General features: G+C 37.4%; 1 protein-coding gene across 2 annotated transcripts in view; it reads left to right on the plus strand.

Moving 5' to 3' along the window:
* LOC105470944 (dynein cytoplasmic 1 light intermediate chain 1) overlaps nucleotides 1–10,500 on the plus strand; it is a 48,105-nt gene extending 37,605 nt beyond the window's left edge. For both annotated transcript variants that reach the window (XM_011723302.2, XM_011723303.3), the window contains 7 exons: nucleotides 1,551–1,686; nucleotides 3,119–3,230; nucleotides 6,014–6,073; nucleotides 6,202–6,246; nucleotides 6,866–6,986; nucleotides 7,903–8,058; nucleotides 9,586–10,500. In XM_011723302.2, coding sequence (XP_011721604.1) covers nucleotides 1,551–1,686; nucleotides 3,119–3,230; nucleotides 6,014–6,073; nucleotides 6,202–6,246; nucleotides 6,866–6,986; nucleotides 7,903–8,058; nucleotides 9,586–9,695 — 740 coding nt within the window. In that variant the 3' untranslated portion in view covers nucleotides 9,696–10,500. The remainder of the gene's footprint in view (nucleotides 1–1,550; nucleotides 1,687–3,118; nucleotides 3,231–6,013; nucleotides 6,074–6,201; nucleotides 6,247–6,865; nucleotides 6,987–7,902; nucleotides 8,059–9,585) is intronic.
* Nucleotides 10,501–11,912: the final 1,412 nt, after the last annotated feature.

An 11,912-nucleotide genomic window follows, 5' to 3' on the forward strand; every position in this document is an offset into this window, starting at 1 on the left:
ATATCTGGCTCTGCCTATCTAGACATATTGGATTAGAGTATTCCAAAGGGAGGCTGGAGAATCATCTATACGTTAGAAACCTTCCTGGAAAATCTATCATAGAAAGTCTTGTTAATCTAGATTGCAAGGATGAGGTAAGCCAGTGAGTAATAATTACATCTAAAAGAGGGAGAAAATGAAAGTTAACAGTGAATACTTTTTAGAGACTTTACTGTTGAAAACTTAGTTACACCTTGAATACACTGAAGAGTAAACTCACCAACCCTCTTGGATCAGATATTTTGCAGTTGCATTCCCCAGCCAAAGCTTTTGAGTCTGAAATGTAATGAAATGATATTAGGAATAGATAGTAATGAGTAATACACACATGTTTATAGTGTCTACAATTTATAAATCATTTTCATTAGTGGGCATTTAATTTAAGGACCACTTATAGAAAGCCTGAGTGAGATCACTTGACACTGATAGTTTCCCTTTCCCCTTTTCCCTTCTGTTCTTTCTCTTTATGGGCCTTTCTCTTTTGTCACCAAATGGCTGAGTTGGTTGAGTTAAAGGATACTAGTCTACCATAATGTCTTCAGAAATAAAATTAAAAGTGGGAGTAATTGTAGTATAGGTATCTATAGCCCTTTTTTAATGTTATCTTTGGGGATTAGAAAATTTGAGAATAAACAGTCTCTTTAATCATTTATTTAATGCTATACTTAAAAATGTAAATACAGGGCCGGGTGTGGTGGCTCATGCCTGTAATCCCAGCACTTTGGGAGGCCGAGGTGGGCGGATCACAAGGTCAGGAGATCGAGACCATCCTGGCTAACATGGTGAAACCCCGTCTCTACTAAAAATACAAAAAAATTAGCTGGGTGAGCCACTCTGAACCCATCAGTGGTCAGTGGTCACATTGTCCACGTATGTCTTAATATTTACATCCACTGTGTCTTTTGGATAAAAGGTCATCTTCATGTGAGGTTGTGTGATTTCAAGTTTTGTCATGAAATGTGCTTTTGCCTTGGGTTATTCCTGAAAGCTTCCTCATTGGTACCTGCTGGTTCACCTTTCAACACTGGATTTCTTTTGCCCTCTGCAATGAGTGTCCTGAGCCTTATCCCTGAAGTCTTAATTCCTGTCTTTAGTAAAAACTACAAAGAAGCACTGTTACATACCATTTTTGTTGAAAAGGCAAACAAAACAGCTGTTGATAAGTAATATCCCCTCCATGAAGTTTAGGAAAGTTAAAGTCATAAAAATTTTCCTTTCATGTGCTTTAAATATAGAAGTAGTAGTAGTGTCAGTATTTCTAGATTTACCTTTACTTAATGAGACTTCTACCTTCCTAGGTTAAATTGATCATGTAAAAATTCTTTTATCAATTGTAGCCCATATGAAGGTAGTATTTTTTACTTTTGAAGTTCTTGATTACCATATAGTATACCTTTAGAGTTATTTCTGAAACCAAAATGCATAGAAATAAAAGTTAAGCTGAAAACACAGAATTTTATGGTATTTGCTCATGATATTTGTCCAGAATTTTCTTTAACCATATTATTCAGATGGTGCAGCACTTATTTACACTTCAGTAAAAGAAAACAAAAATATAGACTTAGTATATAAATACATCGTTCAGAAACTATATGGATTTCCCTATAAGATTCCTGCTGTTGTTGTGGAAAAGGATGCAGTATTTATGTAAGTGCACTCTTAAATACGTAATTTTATCATGTATTATTGCTACTATTTGATGGTGAATCATATTTTCAGTTTTGAGTTGGGACCAATAGACCTTTCCATGATGAGTAAGTGAGAATCTATCTGTTCCTAGATTGGTTTTTGTTTATAACCTGTCTTGATTTATCTATTATTGCCTTTTAGATTTACTGCTGGCCTGAACCCTTTTTCAAAGGTTTTTACTATTATAGCTAAACTGTCTACTGGTTGCCTATATTAGTGTATTGTATCTGCTTATTCTTTAATTGATTATGATAGATAAATGGCCAAATATGTGATCTAGACATGCTTTTAAAAAGTTACCTGGCTGAGCACGGTGGCTCACGCTTCTAATACCTAGCACTTTGGGAGGCCAAGAGCGGATCACTTGAGGTCAGGAGTTCGAGACAAGACTGGCCAAGATGGCGAAACCCCCCTCTAATAAAAAATACAAAAATTAACCCAGGTGTGGTGGTGCATACCTATAGTCCCAGCTACTTGGGAGGCTGAGGCCCAGGAATTACTTGAACCTGGGAGGCAGAAGTTGCAGTGAACCGAAATTGCACCACTTCACTCCAGCTTAGGTGACAGAGTGAGACTCCATTTCAAAAAAAAAAAAAAGAAAAAAGAAAAAAAATTACCTGAATAGTCCAGGCGCAGTGGCTCGTGCCTAAAATCCTAGCACTTGGGGAGGCTGAGGTGGAAGGATTATTTGAGCCCAAGAGCCCAAGACTAGCCTGAGCAACATCGTGAGATCCCATATCTACCAAAAATTTAAAAATCAGCCAGGTGTGGTGGTACGCACCTGTGGTTCAGCTACTTGGGAGGCTGAGGTGGGAGGATCACTTGAGCCTGGGAGATGGAGGCTGCAGTGAGCCATGGTTGAGCCACTGTACTCCAACCTGGGCAACAGAGCAAGACTCAGTCTCAAAAAAAAAGATAACCATATAAAATTAGGAGGTAATAATTAGTGCCCCCTTCCCCCAAGTTAACACCAATGACATTTGTAATATTGGTAATCTTTTTTGAGACAGGGTCTCACTCCTGTTGCCCATCCTGGAATGCAGTGGCGCAATCTCGGCTCATTTCAGCCCCTACCTCCCAGCCTCAAGCTCCTCTCTCAACCTCCTCCCAAGTAGCCGGGACTACAGGTGTATGCCACCATGCATGCCCAGCTAATTCTTTTCCTTTTGTATTTTTTGTAGCGATGGGGTTTTGGCATGTTGCCCAGGATTTCATTTTAAGTAGAAATTAGTAAAACGTGGACATCATGGACATCATAATAAAAAGCTAATTCGTTTTACATAATTGTTCAGATTGACTTCGTAAAAGTGTTCCTTTTACATGATCTTGGACTGAATGCAAGACTGACTATATAAACGCTTGAGAATTTACCATATGTGTTTCTTTCCAGTCCAGCAGGGTGGGATAATGATAAGAAAATAGGAATATTACATGAAAATTTTCAAACATTAAAAGCAGAAGATAATTTTGAAGACATCATAACTAAACCACCTGTTCGAAAGGTAACCATTTTAGTAAATAATTTCAATATTTAGACTTTAGACTGAGGGGAAGTCCATACTTTAAGATTGAAGGTAGAAAGGCAAAAATGTTCTTTTTCCATCTGGAGGCTTTCTAAGTATAATTTGGGTGTGTTTCTAATGTACGGTTTACATAAGGATTTGTTTTAGCAAAATATACATCAGCTATTCAGCTAAATAAATCTTTGCCCTTGGCATATTTATATTAGCAATTGTTAGTGCAGAATCCATATTCTAATATAGTGCCTTGGAAATCAGAGATTGGCATGAGTGAATATGTGGATCTTACAGAGTTTGAATAGGTAGAAGCCGTGAACTTTCCAATCTAGAGCTTGGCCAAGAGCCAAGAAGACATTGCTAGAATAATTCTGTTGGTTCTATCTTTTGAGGCAGGTCTTGGATCTTCTCTCCAGTTAGTTACCCACATTAGCTCACAGCTATCCAAGAACTTGCAATTTTTTATATTGTTTTAGTTTTTTTTTTTTTTTTTTTTGAGACGGAGTCTCGCTGTGTCGCTCAGCCTGGAGTAAAATGGCATGATCTCAGCTCACTGCAACCTCCGCCTCCCAGGTTCAATCGATTCTGTCGCCTCAGCCTCCCAAGTAGCTGGGATTACAGGCACCCACCATCTTGCCCAGCTAATTTTTTTGTATTTTTGTAGAGGTGGGTTTCACCATGTTGGCCAGGCTGGTCTCGAACTCCGAACCTCAAGTGATCCGCCTCCCTCGGCTTCCCAAAGTGCTGGGATTACAGGTGTGAGCCACTGCGCCCGGCCCAGTTTTAGTCTTAACTCTATCTATTAAATCAGATGCCAGAAGATACACTGCTTTCTTATATCTTGATTTCATGTTAAGCAGTATATAGTGTTCTATAGATAGAGATGTTTCTGAAAGCTCTATAAAAACGAGTATTTGCATAAATAGACTATCCCTAATCTGAAAATCCAAAATGCTCAAAAATCTGAAACACTTTGAGCACCAACATGACTCTCAAAAGGAAATGCTTATTGAAACGTTTTGGATTTTCAGATCATGGATGCTGAACTGGTAGGTATTAATGCAAATATTCAGCAACCTGAAACACTTCCACTTCTGGTCGCAAGCATTTCGGATGAAGGACACTCAACTGGTGGTACTTCTCACTGACTGACTTTAATCTTGACATACGTATCAAGACAAAATAATTTTGATTTAGAGTCTTCAGAATCCAAACACTCATAATATAAAGCATCCATCTTCTGTTCGTCGGTTATTGTTAGTAATAAAAAAAGGTTAGCCAGGCGCGGTGGCTCACACCTGTAATTCCAGCCCTTTGGGAGGCCGAGGTGGGCGGATCACGAGGTCAGGAGTTCGAGACTAGCCTGACCAACATGGTGAACCCCTGTCTCTACTAAAAATACAAAAATTAGCCAGGCGTGGTGATGCGTGCTTGTGATCCCGGCTACTTGGGAGGCGGAGGCATGAGAATCGCTTCAACCCGGGAGGCGGAGCTTGCAGTGAGCTGAGATGGCACCATTGCACTCCAGCCTGGGCAACAGAGTGAGACTCCAAAAAAAAGAAAAAATGAAAAAGTCAAATGAAAAATCAGTTGGTGTGGTATTTGGTTTGGATATTTATTAAAAGAAATGCATACATAAAAATAAAAGAGCAAAAATATTTTGCATTCTTTTACTAACAGATTATGCTTTTTTAATTTATCTTTTTCTTTTATTCATTCCACAAATATTTATTGAGTATCACCTCAGGCCCTGTTTAGGTTCTAAGTGCTAAATGGGAAGGAGAGTGATACATATAATAAACCAATATATAGACACCTGTCAAGTAGTGATAAGTGCTACAGAAATAAAGCAGGGTGTAGGGAGAATAAGCGAGGGGACTGGGCTATGAGGCATGCTGTTTATGAACGCTGGGGGAACGTCTTTGATAAAGAGGGGAGAATGCTGAAAGCAGAGGGAACTAAAAGTGCACATGCCCTGAAGCAGAAATGTATGAGGAAGACAGAGCAGGAAAGAGCTGTGAGGAAGGTTAGAGTGCTAGGAGATGAGAGGCAGAATTAAGTTATTGTGGGTCTTTTATCATTAGGCTACAGTAAGGACTTTAGGTTTCATTCTGAGTTAGATGGAAAGTGATTGAGAGTTTGAGCAGGGGAGTGATATAATCTGACTTAACCTTTTAAAAGAATCACTGGCTCCTGGGAAGAAAATAGGTTGGGTATGTGTTATACAGCAAGAATAGAAGCAGGAGACTTTGCAATTCCTTTTCCTAATTACTCAGCTCATATATTTTGATTTCAGAGAAACAAGGGACAAGTTGCATTTCACTTAACTAGGATATTAATGGCCCTTTTAAAACACCGTAACTGCTGTTTAGCAAATTTTGTAAGCATGATTAATATGCTTGTGACTCTAGGGTTGTGCTGTTCAACACAGTAGCCACTTGCCTCATATGCCTTTTAAATGTAAAATTAGATAAAATTAAAAATCAGTTCCTTAGTAACACTAGCCACATTTCAAGTGCTCAGTAGCCACTGGTGGCTAGTGACTGCCATACTGAACAGCAGAGATATAGAACATTTCTAGAACTGTAGCTAATTACTGGACATCTCTGCTGGAGGCCTTGGGTAGGGCAGCTCACACATGTGAACGTAAATATAGTATAGGTAATGTTCACATTCTTGAACTGTTTTTTAATTAATCTAGAGAATAAGTTACTAATGGTGTTAGCATAATATATTAAACTTGCTCATTTGTGCGTTGCTCATTTCAGTTTGTACATGAGAAGGAAATTATGGCAGAAGATGATCAAGTGTTTCTTATGAAGCTACAGGTATGAAATTATATCAGAAGCAGACTTAGTATGGTTAATAAGTAAACTGTTCTTGTGTGTATTTTCTTTAAAAATACACCAGTATATGCTATGAATGTCTAAACTAGGATTATTTTGGTTTTTTTCAGTCCCTTTTAGCAAAGCAGCCACCAACTGCAGCTGGAAGGCCTGTGGTCAGTATTACAAATTTTGACAAAATGATTAAAATGCAGTACATATTATTTTAGTTCTTTTTTCTTAATTATGTACATATTTCGTATGGGTGTGCTTTGATATAAACTTGAATTCAGAATTCTTCTGTAATTTGTGAGATTTTAAAAGTGTAAAGATCTATTGGTAACATTTGTTGTGTGTCAATACTCAGCCATTTACGTGTCATTTTACAAATTCTCACAACCACCTTAGGCAGAGCTGTTATTAGCCCCATTTTGCAGATGAGGAAATGGGAGCCTTAGGGAGGACATTGTGGCTTGCCTGAGATTATAAAGCTAGTAGAATACAAGTCCAGATTGGAAACCAAATCTGACTCCCAAGCTTGTAACTATACATCATCAGTCAATATGTTCTTTATTTTCTGTGAAAGGAAAATTAGTATGTTAAAATGTAATGAGCCTCTGTCTGGCATTCTCTAATAATGAGAACAGGTTTGCTAACAATTTTGTCAATGGCTTGCATTATAAAAGTACCAGCAGAACAGGGGATAGTTGCAAAGTAATTTCTTTTTACAATAATAACTTTTGTGAAAATGGAAGTTTCAGGTTTTTATAATTGTATTTTCCTATTTTTACATAGGATGCCTCACCAAGAGTCCCAGGAGGCTCCCCGCGAACACCAAATAGATCTGTATCATCTAATGTTGCCAGCGTATCACCCATCCCTGCTGGGTCAAAAAAAATTGATCCAAACATGAAAGGTACATCTCTTTTTAGGAGATAACAAGACAATACATTTTACGATAGAAATCTAAAATTCCACCTTTTGCCATAACTATTTTCATTCTTGTGCAGTATCTTTTAGGCTTTGTCTCTATGGACATATAATCTCATAGTTAATCAGATTGTAAACCATTTTACAGTGTATTTGTGATGTATCATTTCCATGATAGAAGTTTTGTTATATTTAATCACTTTCCTGGTAGATCATTGAAGAAATTCACAATTTACACTATAGTAGGTAATCTGCAATTAACATAAAGAAAAAAAACTATATGCATAATAGTTATTTCTGTAGGAACAATTGCCATAAATTGGATTAGTAGGTCAAAGAGTTTATGTTTTTATGCCTTTGGATAATATTTTTTCAAATGGATTATTCAACTTTGCATGTCATCAACATTGAGTGCTGCAGTTTTACCACAACCTAATTAACATGCTTTAAATACTACCTAATAAGAGTTTTTCCCCTAGTATTTTCCTTGTATTTTTGTTTCTCTTCTGTGAATTGTTTATTGCTATCATTTGCCCATTTATCTCTGGGAACTGCTACCGGTTTTCATGTAGGATACCTAATATTTGAGGCAATTTCTCAACAGTTCTATTTTTAAAGAATTCTTTTCAAAAGGGAGATATATATTAGTATATAACATCTTTTTGTTTAAAATACCTTTGACCTTTTAAAAATAACATTCTAATTTTTAAATATTACACTCTTAAAGTTTACTCATTAAAGAAATTACTCAGCATCAAAAGATCAAACTAGACTTGAATTTGGAATATAAAACTCTTAAATTTTAAGTTTATTCATTTTCTGTGTGTGATTACTATAATAATTATGGAAAAATCTTATGTTTTGACTAAAGCTTTTTTTTTTTTTTTTTTTTTTTTAAATAGCTGGAGCTACAAGTGAAGGCGTTCTGGCAAATTTCTTCAACAGTTTGTTGAGTAAAAAGACTGGCTCTCCAGGAGGCCCTGGTGTAAGTGGTGGTAGCCCTGCAGGTGGGGCTGGAGGTGGAAGCAGTGGTTTACCACCATCCGCCAAAAAGTCAGGTATGCGTATGGGGAGCAAGTCACTTTTTTAAAATAACAGCTTTATTGAGATATAATGAAGTTCACTGATGCATAATTCTGTGGTTTGGGTATCTTTACTAAGTTGGGCAGGCCATTACCATAATCTGATTTTAGAACATTTTTATCTCCCCAAAAGAAACCTTGAATCTTCTCTCTTTCTTCTGTGGATTTGCCTATCTGGACATTTCATGTAAATGGAGTTATACAATGTATGGCTTTAACAAATGTTTTTGAAAGTCATACATGTTGTAGTATGTATCAATACTTCATTTCTTTTTCTTTTTTTTTTTTTAGACGGAGTCTCACTCTGTTGCCCAGGCTGGAGTACAGTGGCGTGATACTGCAGCCTCTGACTCCAGGGTTCAAGTGAGTCTCTTGCCTCAGCCTCCCGAGTAGCTGGGATCACAGGCACCTGCCACCATGCCCAGCTAGTTTTTGTATTTTTAGTAGAGATGGTGTTTCACCATGTTGGCCAGGCTGGTCTCAAACTCCTGGCCTCAAGTGATCTGCCCACCTCAGCCTCCCAAAGTATTGGGATTACAGGTGTGAGCCACCACGCCCAGCCTTCATTCCTTTTTAATTGCTGAATAATATTTCATTATATGGCTATACCGCATTTCATTTATCCATTTACTGGGTGATGGACATCTGAGTTTCATCTACTTTTTGACTATTATTAATATGGTGCTGCTTTGAACATCCATTTTTGTGTGGATATTTGTTTGTAATTCTCTTGGGTAACTACCTAAGTGGAATTACTGGGTTGTGTAGTAACTCGGTTTAAACAAAGGTTTTGAAGAACTGCCAGAATGTTTTCCAAAATGCTGTATCATTTTAAATAGTCAGAAGGTTAGGAAAGTTTGTTTCTCCATATCCTTGCTACATTTTTATTGTCATCTATTGTTACCACTCATCATCTTCTCTAGATGCTAAATTTTTGTTGCTGTTTTCTGTTTTACTGTTCTTATTGTCCTGTGCCTTAAAAAAAAAAAAAAAAAAAAAACCTTTATGAGGTTAAATGATAGGTGCCAGTTTTAACTCCATTTGGTAACAGATCTACAATTTAAAATGAGGGAATTTGTTTTTTCTTGAAATGTATTTTTTTTTATTTTTTATTTTTTAGACAGAGTCTCACTCTTGCCCAGGCTGGAGTGCAGTGGTGTGATCTCAGCTCACTGCAACCTCCACCTCCCGGGTTCAAGCAGTTCTCCTGCCTCAGCCTCCCAAGTAGCTGGGATTACAGCAGGGTTTCACCATGTTGGCCAGGCTGGTCTCAAACTCCTCACTTGAAGTGATCCTCCCACCTTGTCCTCCCAAAGTGCTGAGATTACAGGCGTGAGCCACCACATCTGGCTTGAAATTTTTAAATTAAGGGTTGTTTATATAATTTAGTGTGCTAAATAAAGTTAATGAAAGTGTTAGCAATTTTTAAATGAAGAGATATTGGTGAAAACGATACTTTCACTTATATCTAAATCTTGTTTCTTTTCTTTTTCTTCAATGTAGGCCAGAAGCCTGTCTTAGATGTTCATGCGGAACTAGATAGAATTACACGAAAACCAGTTACAGTTTCTCCCACAACACCTACATCTCCTACGGAAGGAGAAGCTTCTTGAAGATACCAAATAAAGCCATTTATTCAGTTTTCTGGGATAAAGTAAACATGCCTCTGCCTTTTCCTTCAAAAGTGGAATTACAAAGCTGGAGTGCTTCTTCAGATGGACTAAATTTATGTCTTTTGTGTGTGTGTGTGTGTGTGTGTGGTTGCCCATTTTTTAGAAGGAGCTATACAGAAGAAAAATTATTCTGCATTATGTAGGATTGCTGTTTGCATTGCCATTTTGCATAAGGAAGTAATTTTTGATTTTGAAAATCTCAAAACTTTTAGATCTGAAATACAACCATGTGATCGTATTCTAAAGGCTATTTAAAACAAAAGGGTTTAGGGGAAGGGCAGAAAACATGCAATCTGGGCATTGACTGACTTGGAAGTCTAAGCTTATTTTAGTTATAACTATTAAAATCATTTTTAAAAATTTGTTCGTTTTGCTGACAGAGAAAAATCGTCAGTTGTCAGATTTTGCACACCAAAATAAACGTACCACCACACACGGAATATGCTAAGAAAATTATCAGATAGCGTTTGATACACTAGTCATTGTCTCAATCACTGATCCTGTAAGTTGTCACCAAAATATGATTTAGAAATACTGGCCAAGGTGTTTCTTTAACTGAGAAGAAAAGAAAGCACACTGCCTAAATGTATAAAAGAAAAATGCAGAGGTTATTCAAATGTAAAGAGGTAACAATCTTTGGATTTGTCTATACATATATATATATATATGGCTTTGCCTTAATATACCCCCTTTTTTGTTTGTGACTTTCAACTGTAATCAGTTAATAAAGTATTTATTCTCTGCATTCAGGTTCAAATAACTTGTTGCATTCTCTTATGTTTAAATTTACATGTGTCAGCTAATAAATGAGATTCATTAGTACAGTCATCCCTTGGTATCCATGAGGGATTGGTTCCAGGACCCACCCCAGGTACCAAAATCTACAGATGCCCAAGTCCCAGATATAAAATGGCATAGTATTTGCATATAGCAATCACATCCTCCTGTTTACTTTAAATCATCTCTAGATGATAATACTAATTCACTGTAAATGCTATGTATATACTTACACTGTGTTGTTCAGAGAAAAATAACAAAGTGCCTGTTTAGTTGCAATTTTTTTTTTCAAATATTTTCCTTCTGCCATTGGTTCAATCCATGGATGTGGAACCCACAGATACAGAGGGCTGACTAATTTAAAATGTTTGACCTAATTAGTAATATAATTATTAAGCATTCTGACCTAAGAGATAAATGAATACATGAGATTCCCTATCCTATAAATTTCCTTAATTTGGGAATTTGCCTTGGTCAATACATCTTCCTCACAGGCCTACCTCAAACTGTAGAATCGTATGTCAGCATATCTAGTAGATAAAAATACAGCCTTTTATCATTTAACGGGAAGAAGTTGTTTTAAAAGCTTGGCAGTTGCACTAACACATAGCCACTCCCTTACAGGTGAGAACACCTGTTACTGAGTCCACCTTTTCAATACTCAGTTTTCAATTACTGTTTTAGAAACTTCAGTAAGAGGCCGGGCGCGGTGGCTCAAGCCTGTAATCCCAGCACTTTGGGAGGCCGAGACGGGCGGATCACGAGGTCAGGAGATCGAGACCATCCTGGGTAACACAGTGAAACCCTGTCTCTACTAAAAATACAAAAACTTAGCCGGGCGAGGTGGCGGGCGCCTGTAGTCCCAGCTACTCGGGAGGCTGAGGCAGGAGAATGGCGTGAACCCGGGAGGCGGAGCTTGCAGTGAGCTGAGATCCGGCCACTGCACTCCAGCCTGGGTGACAGAGCGAGACTCCGTCTCAAAAAAAAAAAAACTTCAGTAAGAACAAATGGATCTTTTTATTGAAGTTCAGCTAAAGAACACATCTACATTTGACCTGAGTCATTTATATAGTTGGGGGCAAAATGGTTACTGCCCTTTAAATTGGTCTTTGTTGCTGCTTTGAAATCAATATTCCGAAGTTTTTTTAAACAAAAAGTTTGAAGACAATACCTCTATTATCTAACACAGTCACTTCATTAAAACTTTAAAATCTATTTAGTCTTAACAGTATTTGACACCTTATATTTAATATAAATGTTAAAAATACATGAGAGATTGGGTGTGGGTGGTTCACACCTGTAATCCCAGCACTTTGGGAGGCTGAGGTGGGAGGATTGCTTGAGCCCAGGAGTTTGAGACCAGCCTGGGCAACATGAGAC

This window comes from Macaca nemestrina, chromosome 2 (genome assembly GCF_043159975.1).
Source record: "Macaca nemestrina isolate mMacNem1 chromosome 2, mMacNem.hap1, whole genome shotgun sequence".
NCBI classification, from domain to species: Eukaryota; Metazoa; Chordata; class Mammalia; order Primates; family Cercopithecidae; genus Macaca; species Macaca nemestrina.